The 22,006-nt window shown below is 43.3% G+C and overlaps 2 protein-coding genes across 2 annotated transcripts in view; both read left to right on the top strand.

Annotated features, from left to right (window-relative positions):
• The first annotated feature begins 2,857 nt into the window (after positions 1 to 2,857).
• LOC121301243 (coiled-coil domain-containing protein 124-like) lies at positions 2,858 to 9,653 on the top strand. The gene is made up of 5 exons (XM_041230404.1): positions 2,858 to 3,046; positions 3,917 to 4,094; positions 6,109 to 6,304; positions 6,729 to 6,843; positions 7,160 to 9,653. The coding sequence occupies exons 2-5, from the start codon at positions 3,936 to 3,938 to the stop codon at positions 7,362 to 7,364; spliced, it is 675 nt and encodes a 224-aa protein (XP_041086338.1). The 5' UTR covers positions 2,858 to 3,046; positions 3,917 to 3,935; the 3' UTR covers positions 7,365 to 9,653.
• Positions 9,654 to 15,480: 5,827 nt separating this feature from the next.
• The window catches only part of LOC121301597 (small conductance calcium-activated potassium channel protein 2-like), a 41,986-nt gene continuing 35,460 nt past the window's right edge, over positions 15,481 to 22,006 (top strand). The window contains exon 1 of the mRNA XM_041231124.1: positions 15,481 to 15,629. The gene's annotated coding sequence lies outside the window, so the exon portion shown is untranslated. The remainder of the gene's footprint in view (positions 15,630 to 22,006) is intronic.

Genomic DNA, 22,006 nt, shown 5'->3' with positions numbered 1-22,006 from the left:
TTCAGTACAAAACTCTTTTAGCGAAACCTAAAGCAATGTTAAAGTGACATTTCTGAAACATGCAATACAAAGTGAATCTAAACAGGAATAAGAATACATTGACTGAAATGTCTCAGTTACATAAAGTTGCCATTTAAAACCACTAAAAAAATCTGAACTTAATGTATACACTGTCCAACCTTATAGCATACATCATTTAATAAGTGTGTGACATACAGAAATAATTGCCCACTGACTTACTCAAGGTATTCAAAGGGACAGTCTCAAAAGTGGCGATACTATGAAGAACAAAGTTCTCTGCTTATTTCTAAACTGAACTTCTCTGAAGGAGGAAAAAGGTCTTTATGCTCCATTTGAAAACAATATATATATATTTTTAAATTTATTTTGATGTCAGAACAGACTGCCATTACCGTTTGTCACTTCCACGCTTCGATGGCTGACTGATGGCCTGTCACTGTGAATGATCAGCAGCCTGACTCGCAGCACATCGCTGTCTACGTGAACCAACACCTTGCAAAGGACTTTTCATCACAGGCAGACTGGTATCTCTGCAGCAGCTGGGCACAGCCTGTGAAGCTACCAGACAGATGGCCAGTCCATGAAAACGGGAAGTTTGGGAAGTCGTCCAATATCAGACCCATGACATGTGGCGATGGCTTTTCCTAATCTGCAGAAGTCTGATCTTAAAGAGTTACTTGACTTGCCAGTAGTCTGATGACTTACCCACACTTCACATGCATTCCATTACCATGGCATGCCCCACACAGCTCTCACAGACCCCTACAGACTATGGCGCATTATTGTTCCCCAGTATAGAGTTTAGCTGCTGGCCTACCTGCACAGTTTTGCTTGCAAACATGACTGGGAGCAGTTACAGTCTGGTGGCAATGGGAGCGTTCAAGCTGCGAGCTTCACAGTCACACCCATGTCTGGAAACAGCTCAGAGGACACCGAGGTTGTGTCCTCTGTTGTTTTTTTGCGTCACCAGCGCTGATGCTGTTTATACAGATTCAGGTAAAGTACAAGAGTCCTTCATTTTCTCTGTTGGTTTGCTGTGTAACATAGATTTGGAGGTTGAATAGTCAATACCAAGCAGTCATATAAATACTGCCAGCTGGAACTCGAATCCTAAGTTCGACCTCGGCAGCATGTCGGCTCTGGTCGCACCATTTTCATAAATGAGCAAATGATAGAAACACTAAAAGAAACCAGACAGGACTCTTTAATTCCAGTAAAACAAAAATGACAGAAAATCAAAGTAGCTATGTGTCAAACAGTAAGACCATTACTCAAAGTGTAATGTTGTCTAGTGCGAAGAACTGTATTTGGGGTGCACTCTCCACTGCTGAAAATAATAAGCCCACAAGACTCCTGCAAGTAAAATAAAAGCCCCTTTATTTGTAGGTGTTGAGCAGCAAGCACAGGACGGTATAGGCAAACATGACCCAGGGAAAGAGAATAATAAGAAAGAAAGCTCTGCGTGCTCCGCAGTGTGACAGACCCTCCTTCTCATCCACTACCCGAGGCCTGGATAGCAAAGGCCACATCCGCGTTAAAACAAACAAACAAACAAAAACAAAAAAACTGTAGAACCCTTAAAAAACAAACAAACAAAAAAAAAAAAACACAAGGTAAAATCGTATTTAGTTTAACTTTTTTTTATTATTATTTACGTTGCAACCTGTGAGCGTGCAATCCATGAACACGTTGTAATTGAAAGAGCGCACAGGAGTGACGGGGGACCAGCAGAACACAGCAGCTATTTCTTTACCCTAGGATGAACAGCTAGAAGCAGTGTTTGTATTGTTGTTGCAAGCTCTTCATGTCCAAACCTACATTGTAAAAGTAAAGTATTCATTTGTTTTATAATAACATGGAGCAATAGCATGCTAGGTATAGTCCAGGCAGTTCTTCTGTTTTCTGAACTTCATCCTTTGTAAATCGGGACCTCTCCAGATATCCAGCCTGTATAAACATGTAAATGTTTCATTGATGTCTGGGACAGTCCAGACAAAACATAACGGGTTGACACTACTGCTGATGAGGAAACCGTGCCCAGCGCCAACACGGTGTCCCGCAGTACCACTACAGACCGTGCCCTTCGCCTCACCATTCATCCAGGGCCCGGTTCGAGTCTTCTTCCCCGGCAACTGCGCAGTCCAGGCGCTGGATTCCCGGCAGGCTGAAGTCTCTCTGGTTCAGTTTCTCCAAGAACTAGGAGACAAGCCGCTTGTTAAGATGGTCAGTAAGCGTCAGCTCGTCCTCCTCTGGCTCGTCCTGCCGCGCTGTGGCGTCGGGTTCGGAACTGCAGCCGCCCGGCTCCTTGTCTTCGGTTCGGTATTTATTTACCGAGGCTCCGGTCGCGGTGTCGTCCTCCTCTTAGTCCATACGGCCGCTTGCTGTTAGAGTTACTCGGGTCTTCCCCAGCACAGAATTCCCTACCCGTGGACTCAATGATGCACTCCGTGACGTATCCAAGGATCTCCCCGGGGAGGAATTCTAATATGAAATCAATCAATACATTCATGAATTCATTATTATTCTGACAGGTGGATTTTGTAATGTAACCTATGAACGTACCCTGATATTTTCAAAATCTTCCCAAAACATGCTGTACAGCTGATACACATTGTTTTGTTATTTATTATAAGTTAAAACACTGCGACATAATTTGTATTGAGTTTCCCTTATCAATTTAAAATTACTCAAGAATAAAACAATAATAATAATAATAATAATAATAAAAACATTCTATGAAAAACGACATCCATCCTCTAGGTACTAAAACGTCATTTAAAAAGCAGCGCTCCTTTATAAAGGACCTAGATTAGGTGAATCCAGAAACTGAGCGAAATACACCGCAACAATACACAGCTGTCAGTGTTAAAGTTACCACAGTTGTGTGTGTGTATATATAGTACTTACGGGCGGTCAGTATTTTTGTCCTAACCGTGTTAGAAGTTTTTTTAAATGATCTGATGTGACAGGCAGTTGTAAAGGCAGCTCTTTGATGCTATCACTCACATCCTGAGCTGCTGTGAAGGTAAGGATCTCTCCTGCATGGAAATGTTTTATTTGTATTATTTTTAATTATTAAAACAGCACGAAACGTCACTGTTGACTGTTTATGAGAACACTGTGTATTAATTATATATAAAAAATAATAATAATAATAATAATAATAATAACAGTCGTTCTCCATCTGTGTAACCAAGTGCAATGCAGTAGTAGTATCGCAATGGTTGAAGTTTCTGTAACGTAAATTGTCACCACACGAAACAACCTGCTTTTGTTCTTATCGCATGGCAGTTTGTCGTCTTTATTTTGAAGACACTCGCTCCTGACTGTATCTCAGCGTACCGGGATTCTGAGGGACAAACATCAGCTGCTGTATCACGGGTCGAAACAGAGCCCCAGATCGTGTCCTGTCGAGTCAGCCCTACGCGTCTCATCATTGCATAAGAACAGAATTAGAAAAATTGAGGAACAGAAAGTTGAGAATTACTGGTTTACATTGTATATTTCTTACGACTGTAACACATCTCATTCCTTGCCTCCGTTGGTGTTATTTAGTAGTCAGCGTTGTTATTAGACGCTAAACACCGATAAGCGATGGTGAAAACGTACCTAAAATATTGAGGTAGAAAAATGGATGTTAAAGTCATGGTTACTGCACGTATAAGTGAGTGGCAGCTGCTTGTTAAGGCTCTGTGCCTAGGAATGCTTTATAACTTTACAAAGTAGGAGGCCTGGTGATCCAGAGGTTAGAGAAAGGGTTCTTGTTACCAGGTTCCCAGTTTAATCCCAGCTGACTAATTCATTATATACAAAAAAAATTATATACAGGCAACGTAAACTAACTAGACTGCATGGCTTCGGATATGACTTGATTCTCGGACCTTGCTCCCAGCAGCAGAGCGCCCCCTTGAGGAATGCCGAAGAAGTTCCAGGGCGAGAACACTAAGTCCGCTGTGGCGCGGGCGCGCAAGGCCGAGGCGAAGGCAGCGGTGGACACCCGCAAGAAGCAGGAGCAAGAGGATGCCTGCTGGAAGGACAACGACAAGCATGCCCTGAAGAAGGAGCAGAGAAAGGTAAAGGTGGTTTAGACCAAGGGACAGCGGCAGTGATGCTAAATAGTCCAAGAATAGGGACTGTCTTGGGGTCTGTGAAAACAGTCCAGACGTTTTCTACCCACAAAGCTGAGAGTGCTGCGGCTATGCAGGTTTCTTCTCCACGTGACACACACGTTTACCGAACGCAGGTATGGAGATGGTCTGCCAGTCTGCCTGCATTAGTTGATGGTGTTTTGTGTGGTGAGGCATGGCATAACTTGAGTTAATGGATGCTGAAAAACTTGCCTGCTAAGCATTGTGTAAGTCTCATATTGTCCTCTGCCAATTTCTGCACCAGTCTTCAGATTTGGGGCTGCGACTTGAATTTGCTTTAATTTGAATAAGCGTGGCATTTAGTGACAGTGTCCTGCTTTGCAGTAAATGCTAATGAGTGACACTGACCACAGGATGGCAGTAGTAGACCCATGTGACAGCTCCTGTGTTATCTTCTCTGCATTTGTATCTTCAGCCCCATGCTGTGCAGTTCTGCAGCACACTGCCAGGTTGTATAGCACAGTGCCTACAAACTGGAATGCATGCACTGCAAATCACTGGCTTTCAAACCTAGTCCTCCAGTACCATTGTTTATAGGCACTTGCAAGCAGCCTCCACGATCACATTTGGTTTAAATACTGCCTTTGGTTACAGAACTGCCCCCCCCCCCCCAACATTAAAAAATGTATCATATATTCTGTTCTCACAAAGGGAATGGGCTCGAGCACACACCCACACCTGTCAGATTAAGATCCTGACTCATGAATTACGTTGTTCGTTAATCGTCAATGTTGATTTTAAAACAGCAGACACCCCTTCAAGCAAGAACTGCAAGGTCTCAGTATCAGTGATGAACAAGCGCCCACTCACAGACAAGCACACACTCACACAGGAACATGTCAACACAGAGCGCTCCGAAGGGTCCCCTGCTGTGGCAGTGTGCAGCCGTGCCGGGGCACTTCGTGTTGATGTTGATGTGACCAGGCAGGCCAACTTCAAGCTGCGGGCAGCGTGCCAGGGTAACTCCCTTTGCCACCAGACTGCGTGACCCGTCCTGGGCACCTCCGGCTTGAGAGCAGCCCTGTGTCGTGACAAACGTGCTGGGCAGAGCAGCGGAAACGCTGCCACAGACAGCTGCTCCTACTGCGGGGGGCGGTTCAGCCTCTTCTTTGCTGTTTATTTGAACTGTTTACATCTTTGTCAATTCCCAGTAGCAGTGTGTTCATCATCCCAAATATATATATATATATATATATATATATATATAAAAAAAAAGTCAACGTCTAGTTTTGTATTTGATATTTTCCTTTCTTTACCTTTCGCAAGGTCTCACAACGCAGTGAGTTGGGATTGTCTATTGTGCCTCTTTCACCTCTTAACTTCTGACTCTTAAACACTTGTTCCTCGGGTTTCCTCTCTCGCCACTCTGCCTCCCTGATCCTTTTGCCATCTCCCTGAATTATTGAGGCTGTATAGCAGGGGGGTGTATCGCCGCAGTGTAGCAGGCTTTGCCAGGTGCGTTGGTTAGGTTACCGTGTTAATGTAAAATCACACCCGTGTCCCCGGGGCTCCTGTTACACTCCTCACTGACACCCTACCCTGTGCAGCTCATCAATAGACAATGCAGATTCTACTCTGGGCCTAACGCCAGCCATCCAGATAATTGGATAGCAGAAGATGAGGGGTAGAGAGCAAAGGTTTGGATTCGTCTTATCAGTTAATGCATTTTCCAATGACATCGTCTGCTGCACTGATTTGAGGAGTTCCCGTGGAAGAGACCCAGAAGAGGGTTTGAATCTTGGGCAGTGCTGATCTAAGCTGTTTTGGCAAACTAATGCAGGGTCTAGCTCATCATGGAAGGGCGAAGTATGAATTCCCATTCCCATTAACCCCATTAGCCTGGTAACACAGAAGTGTTCCTTTGGGTGTAACTCTGGCCACTTGTTGGACTGGAGTTGGCCCCATTATAAATTCCTTTTTTTTTTTTGGCATGCTGCAGGATGACAAAGAGAAGAAGCGCCTGGAGGCCCTGGAGCGCAAGAAAGAAAACCAGAGGCTGGTGGACGAGGAGTCCGCCCGGCTGAAGGGACGCCAGGGCAGTGCGGTCGCCAGCACTACAGGGAGCAAGGTCACCCAGGCACAGATTGAAGAGATGCTACGTAAGGAACGGGAGAAGCCCAGCCTGCCAGAGAAAGGTAAGGAGATACAGAAGGAGAAAGTTAAAACATCCCATGGGATGGATAGAGTCTTGGTTAGATAGTCTCAGTTTGAGGATGTTGGATATTCCCTGTAGGAGAACCAAGGCTCAGTGGGTGAAAGAACCTAATTACTTGAGTAAGGAAGTGGGTTAGTCTATGTTGGGGCTCCAAGCTTGGGTTAGGGAGTAGGATCATCCCAGCTGGGATCCTCAAGTCTCAGTTAAGGAGGATCTATAAGGAACACCTGTGGTAAGAAGATAAGTAGGATCTGAAGGAGAGATCCTTGAAGGAACCACCAGTGAGAAGCTCTGGGACAAAGGGATTAGGGGTCTTGGATGGGCACAAAGTGACAGGTAGGATAACCAGAGCTCAGGAAGAAGTTTGGATAGCCCTGGATAACACACAAGTGGTTTTTCTGCAGGTGAGAAGTTAAAGAGTTACCTGGATGGGCCCTTGGAGAAGAATGTGAACCGCATCATCCCAGAGGAGGGTTCTGTGGAGGCCAGGACTATAGAAGATGCCATCTCAGTACTCAGGTAAATAACCCACATGGAGATGAGCAGCAAAAACCCTGAACTGTATTGTACAATACTGCATTGAAGATGCTGGCCAGTTTTGGAAACAGTGTCTGTAAAGATGCCCAATTGTGCTTAATAGTGTGGGAGTTTAATGGACTCCACTCAGGGCTCGGTTGAGTCAACCAAGACTTCACAGCTGAGAGGCTTGAGAATCCATGTACTTTTCAGGCATCTATCCCCCATTCGAGCTGGAGTTGTGATCATTTCCTAAATGAACACTTCTCTTGGAATATGGCAAAAGTAACTCTCTCTCTCCCTCACCCTGTCTCCCCAGCACGGCAGAAGAGCTTGACCGACACCCCGAGCGGAGGATGAAAGCCGCCTTTGCTGCTTTTGAGGAGGTCAATATGCCTCGAATCAAGCAGGAGAACCCCAACATGCGCCTGTCACAGCTCAAGCAGCTGCTGAAGAAAGAGTGGATGAAGTCTCCGGAGAACCCTATGAACCAGCGACATGCTGAATTCAACTCTCCCAAATAGAGAGGGTTACACTTCTCTCCCTCTCTCGCGGCCCCTCCCTCTATACCTCTATACCTCTTCCCCCCCCTCTCTACCCCAACTGATCTCCCATCGACTTCCCAACCCTAATCCGGGCCTTGGCTCAAATGTCTTCTCATAAGAGTTGGAGAAATCTCTGAGCACCCCAAAGAGCCATGGAGGGTACATTTCCTTCTCTTCCTCCTTGCCCTACTGAACTCTGGCATCCCGCACTGTCGCCTCTCGCCCTCCTCAAAACCAGTCCAGCTTATACCCCTTTACAATCGTCTATTTCCGATACCTCCAGGGAGGCCATCTGCTTCAAGAATCTTCATAATTTCTGAGGCACCACTTCTCTGCAATGAATCCTTTTTAAAACCACCGCAGCCTGATGTCTGCTTGTCGGTAATCTGTAGAACTCTACTTGATGCGGAATGTTGATGCAGGAGGCTCTACTGGTTTAAAAGGTTTGGTGATGGATCTCAGAAGAACTTCCGACAACTTTTGCTAATGTTTTTTGTTGGGGGTAATTTATTAAAACGGTGGATGCATCCATCTTAACGGAGAGCCAAACTTACGCCCTTCAACTAATTGTTTACAACAAGGAATACAAGTTATTGAATTAGCATTGAGTTTTGAAAGATGTTACGGTGCCCATTTGATGTACTGTACTGCCCTGGATGCAGGCAGTCCCAAAACGACAGGGTGAAATTAACCACGCCTTCAACACTGAGATCTGAATCAAGTTTATTTCATCCAGTCCAGAGTTGGGTTGGGAAGGTCCTACAGTATAGGCGTTAGGTTTACAGAGATTTGCAATTTTCTTTTAAGCTAAGGTGAGGTTTTTTTTTTTTTTTTTTGGTAACAATTATTTTTGTGTTCGCTTTTGCTAATAATACTTTTGGCTCGAATAACCCAGAGGATTGCGGGCAATTGAAATAAAGGTTTTGAGTTTTTTTGACTCCTCAAAGGACTCTGAAGTTTAATTTAATTTTTTGTTTTGGAGTGTGCCAGCTGGAGTAGTTCATTCTCCAATCTTTGGCTTATTTGAGGACCTGTACCAATTAGAACATCAGAATGTATTTAGCTGTCCCTAACAGCCACTGGAGACAGCCACCTTACCATATCTGTGTCAGCATAGAGCCCCAGGGTGAGCTAAATATAACTAGGTAGAGTGGAGAGGGAGATGATTTTTGTGCTGGAACAAATGAAGTGCAGCTGAACGCTAGGAACCTATCCCAGAGTTCCTGCAGCTGGCATTGTTTCAGAGAGACGAGCGAATGTTTTTACATGTATGTTTCTGAGTGTGTGGTTTTTTCCATTTCTGTCTGTGACTGCCTGCACATTGTTAGGAGATGCTAGCATTATTTAGAGGGAGCAGCTGAGGGTCAAAACCAGTATCCAGTGTTGTTTTTTTTTTTTTTTTTTTTTTTTGCAGGCGTATTCCTCAGCTTAGTCAGATACCCAAGATAATTCATTACATACTCCCTCACCCACTTTAACGTAGCTTTGCCAACCACGCGGAAACATTGAACATGGTGCAGAAATGTACACCGATTATGAAATCTAATTACAACTACTCATCAGCTAAAGTCAAAGGATGCCACTGTAAGGAACAGCTGGAAAGTGAAGCAGTGATTGAACCCTGATCTCCAAAGTTCAGAGATATGATACATAACCGAGGAAAATTATTTAGAATTTGTCAGTAACTTCGAGCCCCTCCAACCCCCTGCCTTTTTATTCTGCAACATCCTTTATAGATGGTCTAGGAACTCAAGCGTTTGCAGCCATGAGGAGTTCCCCTGGCTTCTGATTTTGATTGTTTTACTGGGTTTATTCCCCAGACTATTAGTGGTTCACACTGGAGTTAGGAAATGTCCCTAAAGCAGCATGGTCAATGAGCAGATCCACCTTGAGAGATAGAAGAGGGAAGAAAGGCTGCTGATTAACCTCGGTAAATTCCAGGGACGAAGGCAATGGGGTGGAAATCATTGGCTGACACCCTGACCCCCCCCTCCCTCCTCCACCTCACCTGCCGCGGCACGCACCATTCTTTCCGCTTGCGGTTGTTAATCACACATAATAAACCAGAGTCAAGTTCTACCTTCCACTTAATGAACTCGAAATTATTGCTCACTTTGGGGGGGGGGGGACTCCATAAATACAGAGCCATGCCTCAGACAAGGACGCAAACTCTGTGTTTGCATGCGAGAGAATGATCCAGAACTCAGGTCCGCAAATCTGTCTAGTCCTTGGGGAGGCCAATGAAATTAGCCACTTTGCCTTTCAAATGATTTAATTGGGAGAATCATGTTTTTCGGTAAGGAAGCAGTTTAATTGCGTGCCTTTGAAGCATAACTTTGTGTTGCATGATAAGTTCAGAAGGGTTGTTGCTGGGCACGTGTGTGCAGGTAGTATAGCAAACACCCCATTCAGGGGCAAGGGTTTCCTGAGCTGTAACAGAGCTTGTGGGCCCTCTTTACTAACTTTCGACACGCCACTAATGCCTTCAAAGCAGGTGCGATGTTTTAAATGGAAGATTGTAGTTTAGAGTGCGTTATCGTTGCAGGAAATTTAGTACTTAGAAGTTTTACCATGGATTCGATAATCATCCTGCTCTAGTCTTCTCCAATTAAAATCTGTATAATTCCTACTACATAAAATAACTGGCTAATGATTTGAGCCTATACAGTAATCGTGTCTCTGATAATGGAGTTGCCACAAGGGTCAGGGAGATGATCATTCCTGGCTGCTGGGCAATAGTTAACCTTGACTGTAATGAATATTTTCACTTTAATACTTTAATACAATTGTTTTCTTATAAGCCCATATTGAAAACAAAAAAAAGAAATAGTTGGGGTTTCCTGTCAGTGCATTTTAATTCTGTTTTGCTTCCTGTAGTCTCAGATTGAAGATGGAATTTAAAATACACAAGTGTGACTGAATAAAAGAAATGAGCTCGGCAGTATGGGTCTGGTTTCGAGAGGCGTCTTCTCGTTTGACCTCTCCGCCAGCCTGTGGAAGGACAAGCGCACTGCAATCAAAACCAGAAAAGCAATCTTCTCAGATATGATCTGTACGGGTTCTATCAGGACTCTATCAGGTCTGTCTTATCACAGCAGCCATCAGGCTCTCTCTTTCATCTCTTCTCTGATTGTGACTGTCGCTGTCTCTGCATGTGAGGAGACAGACAGAGGTCAATAGCTGTACAATTACAGCCCTGATATCTCCAACCCATCCTGCCCTTAAAAGCTTTTTTTTTTTTTTTTTTTTTTCAAAATGTCTGCTCTAGTGCACTGACAGTGTAAGGATTATTGCCCAGACTGTCAAACAGGTAGCACAGCAATAACGAGCCATGAGTCCACTGAGTCCACCAGCCCGCAGGCTCCCACTTGTACCGGGTGGTTCTCGGACTGTTTCTGAAAGTAAAAGAGAAGACAGCAAAGACAGAGAGGGATACAGGCAGAGAGAAAAGCAAGCAAAACTTCTATATCAATCCTGACAGTGTATTTAATCAGTACTAGCGAGGGGAAACCCTCTCGAGAAATTCACTGCTGCCAGTTTCTCGCTGTTTCTCTTTCACTCTTGCGATTTTGCGTTCACTCTTGTGCCCTCCGTCCTTGTCTCATTCTCCGCTTCACTCTCTTATACACACACACACACACACGTTACCGTACCCCCTCTGTTCCATTCTCTCGCTCAGTCGCTCTCTCCCCTCCCCTCTATCACTGTATCGCATGCCACTGACTGTCTCTTCCTATCTTTCTCTTTCCTCATTCTCCTACCCCCTACCACCTCTGTCAGAGCAAAGAGACAACCTTTGTACAACCTGGTAATGCAAGACTCTTACAGTTCAGTGGTAAGACATGATGAAATATGTTCATCGTTAACTGGTACTCTCGTTATCATGTTAGTCTCAATTTATAACCATTGTTTGAAATAACTTTATGATTACTATTTTATTGGTGGCTCAAGATCTTTCAGGCAATCGGAGTACACGTTTTGCCTTCTGCATATAGAGATGTTGGACGTCCTATAACACATCAAGTGTTAAACACAACAATCTCAGTCAGTCTGCTACTGTGAGGTGCTGCAAAGGGACCATGTGTCCTTGGCATTCCTGATCACTGGATCTCTGACAACTGAAGCCCTTGATTGTTCAAGCACAGGCAACGTTTCAAGCCACGTTTCCGCCTCGTTTTGATCACCAGTCTGCCCGCCCTCCTGCAATGATTGAATAGGCAAAGCGGAAGCTAATCGCCATCGTTACTCTTGTTTAGGGAAAAGGAGGATGTGCCAGGGGATAAATGGGGGTTTTCATCTGCAGGGCAAGAGTTTACTAGATTAACACCAGGCTGGAAATAGGCAGGGAACAAAGAGAGAGGAGGGAGTAGAGTGTCAGCCAGTGTGCGTCCTCTGTTTGCTAAATGAACCTGGCTGATAAGATTCGTGAAGTCTATCCCAGATTAAATCCTTTAGAAAAGTTTACCTGCAACAGAGTTAAGTCAAAGTCAGTACCACTGAAATTAAACTCTGTATGGTTACCACCCTTGCCACTGTTTTATCAAGTGGCATTTTGTTGCTGATATTGATGAGCTCCATTCTAAAATTCTTGGTGATGCAAAACGTTTGGCCATAGCTATAGATTTTGCAGCACCTCTATAATCCAGCACCCTGTCTAATCTGAAGCAATCAGATGGTCCCTACAGGGAATACATTTTGGCGAGCCGTTGACAAGTATGGGAACCTGCAGTTTTGAGAGAGAGAATACTGGAAGAACACTGATGGTCTGTCCTTATTGGTTCTGATGATGTGTTCTCAATGAAGAAGGGGACAGGATATGAGACAGTGAGTCAGAAAGGAACGCTTTCATTAGCAGCAGGCAGAGAGAAGGTTCAAATCTGGTTAAGCAATTTTGTACAACTGAATCTCGCCAACTAATTTCAGATGCAACATTGTTTATCGTCCTTAAACTAATCTACAAATGCACTACAGCTGCCTGCACAGTTTTATAGCTTGTCTGAATTCCCCTGCTCAGCTGAAATACACAGGAACATGTCTTGCTGCAGAGAGCCGTTCAAATTGCCATCAAACAACTGTGGATCAAAACGCAGTGGAATTATAGTCGAGTCTCCAGGTTTGGGACTTATTTTTAAGGGAGTTGGTTTAAAAAAAAAAAAAAAAAAAAAAAAAAAAACGTTCCCTTTGAACTGTAAGTATGAACTTTGTATTGTTGCTTTTTTTTTGGTACCAGATAAATCCAGCTTTTGATTTTTGTCATGCACTGGTTTGTATTAAAGAAAAAAATAACAGAATGAATTGGGGCCATAATGAGAGAGAGAGAGAGAGAGAGAGAGAGAGAGAGAGAGAGAGAGAGAGAGAGAGAGAGAGAGAGAGAGACCCTGAAGGCAGAGAAGCAGGCAGCCTCTGCAGAGAGAGCTGCAAACTGTACCACTTTGTAACACTGCAGCGACACTGCCAGCTTCTAGGGGCAGCCCATACAGCTCAGGACTCGACAAGTCTTGCAGCCCAATCTGCTTGAAATGGTAGATTACATTTTCCTATTTGGACATACCAACATACCAGTGGCATGAACAACAACACTGGTAATGTGTTGCTATACAATTGTATGGTACTAACATGCACTTATCATGCATTTATCCCTCAATTACCAAGCTCTTCAATATACCATTGGCGACCATACAGTGATTAGTTGGTTCTCAATGATAAGTGCATTTTACTTAGCTGTTAATTGCATGGTGGTACTAATGTACCATTTTACAGTGCGTATTGAGCACTGATGATTGCCAAGAAACGCATTAAAAAGTTGCAGATGTTCCCTTTGTTTTCTTCATTTAAAGGCTGCTACATGCTGCAGACCCTGTTAATAGAAACATGTCCACATGCCTCTTATGATATCAGCACTTTGGGCAGGTGAAAGGACTAAAAAAACATGCATAAATCAATACTACAGAACAGCACTGTTCAGAAAATGACATATTTATTCATTCCCATCGCTGTTTTATAAAGATGTGCTAATGAGGCCAACTCTATATGCATCTGTATTAAGGGGTCACTCCCTCTGAAAGAATTCCAAAAAATAGGCAATTAGCAGAAATGATTGAATTGCTGTCAATAGTCTGTGCGGGACGTGACTTTTCAGGACAGTCGGATGTAGGAACACTTTTGGGAGACAGCTGTTCAAGCACTGATCCAAACCGCTGACTGCCTGAACAAAGCCAGGCAAGCTCTCCAGCTAGACAGCTTGTATCTGTGTCGGAGGAAGCTTTTAAAAGACGCTTTTGCCTGAGAATGGTAGAATTGCTGTGGTAAAAATGCAACCCTTTCATCTGGACCTCTCTCCTCACCCTGCCAGTTTGTATACTCCTCTATGTTCAGCACCCCTCAAACAAATGCATCTGTGCTCAACTCTCTAACAGGAAATTAATTTGTAAAATACTATGAATGAAACTCTTGCTGCATACAGTACCATTAAACTATAGCCACAGTGGTAGCACAGAGTAGAGTCCAGCATGATTAATGTATACTACACACACGCTAAACTGCAAAGTCATGGTGTCCCTTAGTTAAAGCCGCAATTTGTTTCTGTTCAGCCCAGCGTGGACCTGGGTTCGAGCCAACCCAGGAACCGTGTTTGAGTCCAGCGAGCCAGCTGTCTTCACAAGCAGTGCTGAGGCTGAGTGCTGCGTCGCGGCGGGACTCTGAGGTCTAGCAGGGCCAGTGAGTACCTGCACTGGGTGTGTTTGAGTTATTTCGAGCTCCTGAGTTATTTTCAGTCAGGTCGCCTGGCAACGAGCCCGGTTCTGATTGGCTGTCCTGTGCTGCTGTGAAGACAGGCTCGCTCAGAAAGCCTCCCGCTGCTCCTGAGAGAGCAGAGGCTAGAAATAGAACAGGAATCCCCACGTCAGGGACTCTGACTGGCTTTCCAAGGTCACACTGTCATCATCCTTTTACTCTGCTGCATCGGTCTCTTTCTTCCCTCTGCTTCTGTCTTTCTTCCTCTCTCTATGTATATATGTTTTTTTCTCTCTCTTTCACATAAACACAAAAAAAGAAAACAATTCTCTGAAACATGGGGGGAGGGAGGATCAGTTTGGTTCTGAATCATTTTTTATTTTTATGTTTTTTTGCTGCTTATCTGAATATGTCACGTCTTGCACTGTGTTCCGTGTATTATCAGTACGAGAACTTCAAGCAGGAATGATAATACATAATAATGTATGTGACCAATTGAAAGCTTATAGAGTTAGGTTCATTTGAAGCTCCTTACCCTTCTAATACACTGATAAAGAGAGGTGATCCTCTAGAGTCCTTGCTGTGTTTCTTGTTGCCCACGCACAGCGTTGAGGAGCAGAGCTGTACACTTTCACAATGTCCCAGCAAACTCATAAATCTGATTCCTGCTCTGCCCGTTCCCTTCCCGAAGCGACGCTGTAATCAGAACTATACATCATACAGCCAGCGTAATCCGAGGACAGGCTAAATATACCCTGGCTGTGAAATCAGCTGCTGTTAGTGCGACAGTGTGGTCTGACCGCTGCACACAACCCTTGAACATTCAGGATCATCGGAGCTCGAAATACATTAACAGTCATGCTTCTCTTAATTGATAATGGTAGCCAAAAAACGAGACATCTTTGTCCATGAAAAAGTGTTTAGGTGGTTAAAAATATGTTACCAAAGAGATATTTTAACATGTGTTTATTAATTTTATATATAGATAGATAGATAGATAGATAGAAGTTGGCTGACTATCTGCACCTTGCATCAAAATTTCGTTCCTCTTTGCCTTGAGACATCTCCATAGCTGAAAGAAACGGAGACAACCCATTTTAACAATTATGGTAATGATGCCTAAATCAGGGTCACCCTGTGTAAACCAGAAGCAACAGACGGATAAACAACTTTTCGAGGTCCACCGATGCCCTCCTGAATTGTCCCAGATCCCTTATTTCAAGCTCTGTTGTTTAGATGAAGGCTGTCACATGTTCGCCAGTCTCCATGGCAGCGCTTGATTAGAGCTGGCATCCTGGTGCCAGCCTGGCTGAATCTTAATTAACACTTGTGCTGGGAAACGAGCAAACGCCGGCCTCCCCCAGACCAGCAAGTGTCAGGGCGAGAGAGGGAGGGAGGGGAGCCTGCCTTCATTCTGGATCTTTGCTCCTGTTGCTCGCTGGCTGTGTTTGTGTTCGCCTGCTGGCCTCAGACAGTGACTGGAGTTTAGAGAAGAGGCAGACCCGGGACAGGGTAAGACTATCTGGATTACTGAGTGTTCCTACAGGTCTTTCTTTTGTTAGTGAATTTAAGGTGATGGAAAAACAATGCCGATTGTATTGATGTGCTGAAACACATCCAGTCAGTTTCACAGACCCCAATTAGCACTAACACTGGACTTATCTGATGCTGCCTTAGGTAAGCCAAGATCGGTGAAACCAGCTGCGAGGAACCCATATGGGCTTATATTACCATCAGCACAGGAAGTGAGCTGCGGGACAGAAAAACATGTTCCATTGAAGGCCAAGGCAACTTTTCTGAGAGTTAGTGTCTTCCCTCTCTAGATATTTCTGTAGTCCTGTTCATTCTTATTTCACAATAGATTCCTTCATTTCTTATAGTCTTGATCGGGCTGGTTATGGATGCAGGGTAGAGCACAGAGACTGTGGTCGATTAGCGAACAGGGCTGGAAGAGGAGCAGTAGAGAGGGAGAGAGAATCCCGCTCAGCTCTTTGAGCTCCTGCTGGGAGGCTGGGAGTCTCTCAGACAGGTGGTTCAGACAGGATGACAAGAGATCCCAGCAGGGACCCGAACACACGCTGTCTTGTACGCACACACATACACACACTCTCATATGCACACACTCTCCTATGCATATGCTCTGTCTCTCTCTCTCTCTCTCGTACATGTGTTTCTTTCAAATGGTATCATAAAATGAACAGCTACATCATACTTTTTCTTCAGCCAACTAAAATAATATAGCATGAAATAAATGCCATTTCTCTCCAGCCAACCTAAATTAAATAGCACTTAGACAACAAGTTACCTTTGTTAGTTTGAAATGTAAAAGCCGTATTCTAGGCTGTAGTGCTGCCAGTCTTTCACAGTAATGTATACCTTCTTGATGTATTTTTTTTAAATCCTTTTCTTGTAGATGATGAATTCGGCTGAAGCAAATGCAAACGGGCAGTACAGCTCAAAAGACAATGTCAGATTGCTTCACTCAATGTCATTGCTTGTAGTTGTCTTTCAATACAATTTGGTGTCCCTAGCAAACAGCTGTGATTAATCGGCCACAGATCGGATGATTAATAGCTCAATAGAAAATGTCAAAATTAAAACCCCTAGTTATAATATATACCTTCAAGCTCTATTGTAGACGAAGAATAGCAAAACTGCTGTTTCTTTTTGTTAAAATCCCTCCTCAACCCGTGTATAAAGTTAATACACTTCATTCGTGATCCCAAAAGACAAAAGCCACAAAATGACAAGACTGCGTATCCATTTAAAGATGCATTTTGTCTTTGAAATAAAAAAAGAAATATGTAAATGTATTATTTTTAAATATCTAATGCACAGCAGCCTAGCACCCTGGGACAAATAGTCATAAAAAGCTGATGATGTATGTTTTTCAGGATTGATAAATGAGGTACAGACTGTCATTAGAATGAGGACACGATCTTTCGCTCCCCCCCCCCACTTTACCTCTTTTAAAGGTGTAGTAACTACGATTTTAGAATTGCTTTTCTGATAATTATCTTCGTCTGGCGGCTTCTGGGTTCGGGTGTGGGTGGGTGTTTTTCTCCCCAATCATGTTCCCTGACTCCCCACAACAGCTCAGGAGGCATCCTCCAATCCCACGACCGAGCCCAGTACCTCTTGGGACCCAGGAGCTTCACAGCGCATGTCAGCTGGCTATGGGCCCCAGGAGGGCAAGCCCTGCGGTGTCTGTTTGAGCTCACCACGTGCCTGGCCAGTACAGTCACCCTGCACACCATGTGGTTGTACCTTTACCACTAGCCCACCCTGCCACCTACTGACCATAATTTAATGTGCCGCTGTTTATTTAATAGTCGTAAAAGAAAGCTGACAAAAAGCAAAATGAGGTCCGTTAGACACTCCTACTTGGAACGCGACTCTGGGTCCAATCCAAATGCTCTACAGCCAAAAGCTAACAGCAAATCCAATCTGCGAATGAGCGCCTCGCTGTCTTTCCTGTATGAGGCAGATGACTTGATAACATTTGATTTCCAATGTAATTACATTTTGAATTTTGAGCTCTCCACACCGATGATATGATGTTACCTTTCGGGTAACCGCAACTTCAGCTGTAGACTGACCTCCTGTCTGCAGCACAGACAGGCCCTGGCTTTCTCTTTCTGTCGCTTTCTCTCTCTCTCTCTCTCTCTCTCTCTCTCTCTCTCTCTCTCTCTCTCTCTCTGCTCTCATTTTCGTTTTTTAATCTCTGTTTATTTGGGCTGGTAAACGCAAGCTCATTCAACTGACAAATGGAGCCAATTTTGCCTCCGCAGCTCTCTTCAAGTGCAGCTTTGTGCTCACAGGGGACCCCTGGTGGATGGCTGGGGGACAGCAGGCAGCAGTCTGAACAGGTGGGAAAGCCAGAAGGAAACTCACCTCTTACCTCCATCAATAATTCATCACCCGTGCCATTATATAACAGCGAGCTGTTCAGGGCTGAGCTCTGAAAATTCAACGATTCCTGTATAAGTTAACTGTTTCAACACCACTCAACAGCTCCATTTCAACTCCCTCTAAAGTGCTGTGTATACAATGAGATAGTGTTACATATTTCATTTTCAGGGCTGGCTATTAGGGGAGAGCTGATACTCGTAATGTCTGAGTAATTGTCTTGAAGAACTTATTCACAAGCTATTGCATGATTAATTAGTACTCCATAAATGCACAATTCATGACTAACAGTGAATCCTTACTTGCAAATGAATGCAAATACATCCACATTGATCTCACCTTATCTCCTCCTGCCTTGGTGCCTATATGGACAGTGTAAGGTTGAATTACTGGATTGTACCTGTGTTCAATCTATCAGTTCTGGTCCAGGCAGTCTCATATGGTTGACTTGGCCTGTCTGTCTGTCTCCCTTTTTTTCCTGTCTTATCTCTCTTATGGACTTATCATTCTGATATCAATGGTGAAACTATTGATCTGTGCATCTTTTGTCTCTGGACTCTGGCTAGTTGTGTAAAGTATTGTTCCTGATCTAGTTGGCTCATTCCAATAAGGGGAAGGAGGAGGGGGTGAATTATTAACGCGGCCGCTGGCTGTGCTGCTTCCCAATCCAATAAGCAAGTGATACCTCACTCTGCCCAGGAACCCCACACAGGTCAGTCAGAGACTAATTACTTAATGAAGGCAATCAGGTTACAGAGGCCAGACCTGCGGACCCTCGATCAAAGAGCTGGATTGAGTGTGTGTGCAAGTGAGCTGATCTCTGTGGACACCTTGTGGGTAGCAATGATCCCCTACTAGGAGAGCACCATATAATACCATTATAGGATAGATACGATATTATATACCTATATATATATATATATATATATATATATATATATATATATATACACACACACACACACACACACACACACACACACACATGTAGACATTTACAAAGCATTATCTTCTCCCACCAACCATGGAGCTCTGTGGAGTGTTGGTGGAGAAGTGAGTTCTGCTCCTGTTTGCTCCACACTGCCACACCGGTCCATAGTGGCGGCTGGCTGAAGTGCAGCCCTTTTAAAAACCTCTGGGGCTGAGCTTTTACAGACCTGTGAGGGCCATTTAATCAGCAGCTACTACACAAGCAGCCCATAAATCTCAGCTTACTCTGATATTCCCATTGACATCCTGACAGGAGGGCAACCTTAATAAGAGCTGTTTATGTCAACATCAATACCAGTGATTAATAAAAAAAGGATCGCTTAGCTATTCATTAAAATGGCTCAGAGGTTTATTCTGAGTGCAGTTAAAGGAATCCGCATGATCTAAATGAACTGATCCTACAATAGGCATTGCATGGGCTACAGCGGACCTGATTATATTAAAGCTTTAGAGTCATACTTTTACTATCAGTGGTCATATAATTCCAATTCTAACTGTAAATAATAAGGCTGTAATTCTATTGATGTGCTCTGTTGAAATGATACACCTCAAGAGTTCATTTTTTTTAAAAATTATTATTATTTATTTATTGTAATACATGCGAATACAGTATGTTTTATTGAGCGAATAGATTTCGCTTAGAGTCAAGTTGTCCTTATTGACTTGTATCATAAATGTATCTGGGTAATTTCTCGTGAGGTTATAATGTGTTTTATTTGTTCCTTGGTGAATTTCTACAGTGTAGCTTGTGGGTGAAATTCATAAACTTCTTCTGCTGTAGTGTCTTCAGCTATAATAAAAACAAAGCATGCTGCCTGCATGCTGTCTGCCTTAAACCCATGTCTGGGATAGTCAAAACTTAGTCTTGTCTGCTCATTTTCCTAGTGCCTTAAAAGTGTGGCTGTAACTTTATTACACTTTGCGATGGGAAATCGGATTACTATTGTAGAGTAAAAATTGTGAGTCACCTGGAATCTAATATAGCTCTGATCTGAAACACACCAACCAGCAACCAAACCTACTTTAATATGATGCATTTAAATCAGATTTAAATCTCTCCCAAGGGTAGCTCTGAACGTCTATGAATATGATATGAATGATCGGTACTTGTTACTGCGTCTCTAATGTATCAGCAGCTTCAGGACTTTTAATCAAAACCTCCCCTGTAAGAAGCCAGGCCTCGATGTTGAAAAGAAAAACTGATTGACTCTCCATTGTGTAATCCCACACACGGGTCTGAAATAGAAATGGAAAGGTTTTAATATTTCAGAAGGTAAAATATATCTGCTGTACTGAATGTATGTACATAGGCTGCAGAGAATCCTCTCTCTCTCTCTCTCTCTCTCTCTCTCTCTCTCTCTCTCTCTCTCTCTCTCTCTCTCTCTCTCTCTCTCTCTCTCTCTCGCTCTCTCTCTTCCTTTCTTTCCTCCCTCCTTCATCCTGTCTCCTTTGATCTCCCCCCTCTCTTAGATCCCACTCAATTTCTCTCTGTTTTTCCTCTCATCCCAGCTCACTCTCACTTCTCTCCCAGTGCATTAAATAATATGGATTTAACATACCTTGAGACACCTTGAGTCTATGTTACGTTTTCTAAAGGCTATGATCAGGGAAAATGGTAGCCCAACACGATATTAGGTACAGGTTCTAACACAGGCAGTGTATATAGAAAAAAAAAACAACATTGTCCCCAGCTGTAAAGTGAACGGTCTCTTGGCCGTTCTTGGTTATTCCACGTCAAACCGTCAAACGTCAACGGGAGCCTCTGTCTGCTACCGCTTAGTCTAATTGTGGAAGTTCCTCTCTGCCTGTACCTCCTTTTTAATTGATAGAATTTAAACTGGAAACCTGCTTGTTCAAATCAATCTTAAACCGCGTCTTTCAAAGAGCCCAGTCGGTCTTTCTTGAGTATCTTAGTTCCAATACATGGTCCAGTTAGCTCAATTTAAAATAGGGCTAAACCGCACCGCTTTATTTTCATTTCACTACCTCGATATACTGAGGTAGACTCGAACCAGCACTGAACTTAAATTCCTTTGACTTATCTCTTCACCTTGGCGTGAAGGATAATGTTCCTTCATTAATTACAGTGTTATAGTCTGGAGCTTCTTGAAACAGCGTAATTCTCGTTGCAATAATATCACAGTATGGAACAGCTAGGTTAAAATAAGGAAAAGACCCAACAAAGTCATCGCTGAGTCGTTAATCTTCAGCGCGAGAAAAATCAAAAAATCAAAAAATCAAAAATCAAGTTTACCAGTAAACGAGCCCGTGTTTATGTGATAGACGGCTGTCAGCGGAATATTTTCTATATTCCATTAAAATAATTAATTTTAAAATAACAATTAATAATATTATACAACCGAAAACGAAGAGACAGTCGAGGTTTAAGGTCTAGGTTAATTCAGTGACAATTCGTTTTATGATGTTTTTTTTGTTTGTTTGTTTGTTTTATTAATTATATAAACGTTCAGTATATAATGAGGATAATATTGTTTCCTGGGGGGTATTAAATTATGATATTTTTTCATTATAAGACTACTCAGTGAGCTTAATATAATTTGCATTTGCCAGTGACTGAGCATTTGAAACCCCTTTGCGTGTCGTTTTGACTTACGCTATACCGTGTGGGTCTATCTGGTTTTTGTATTAAATATTTTGTATCCTTTTTTTTACAGGGTTAACATTTTCCTGCGAATGTTAAACTTGGAAGTGACTCGGTATAGGACGCATTGAACAGCCGCTACACTACTGCACAGCACCGTAATAAACCGATCATTGCGCATTTTACAGAGATGGAAAATAAATAAATCTTGGAAGTTTTGATTGACAAGATCGCATACTGCACAGCGATACTGTGAGAGCGGCAGCAATAGGTCGAGGGAGCAGTTTTGTTAAATTGCCCAAAATGTGTTTGAACATGCCACGCTGATCCACAATAAGCCATAATGAGAAATTACACAGAAAACTGGAAGAAGAACACAAGATTCCGG

Source organism: Polyodon spathula, chromosome 27, assembly GCF_017654505.1.
Source record: "Polyodon spathula isolate WHYD16114869_AA chromosome 27, ASM1765450v1, whole genome shotgun sequence".
Taxonomy (NCBI): Eukaryota; Metazoa; Chordata; class Actinopteri; order Acipenseriformes; family Polyodontidae; genus Polyodon; species Polyodon spathula.
Note: the sequence above shows the minus strand (reverse complement) of the source record. Positions and strands in the feature narration are given on the sequence as shown.

What these genes read in the sequence shown, in the direction of transcription:
- LOC121301243 (XM_041230404.1), top strand. Translation starts at nt 3,936, where the DNA reads ATGCCGAAGAAGTTCCAGGGCGAGAACACTAAGTCCGCTGTGGCGCGG. An exon ending in TGAAGAAGGAGCAGAGAAAG is followed by an intron (nt 4,095 to 6,108) that starts GTAAAGGTGGTT and finishes GGCATGCTGCAG; the next exon opens with GATGACAAAGAGAAGAAGCG. An exon ending in GCCCAGCCTGCCAGAGAAAG is followed by an intron (nt 6,305 to 6,728) that starts GTAAGGAGATAC and finishes GTTTTTCTGCAG; the next exon opens with GTGAGAAGTTAAAGAGTTAC.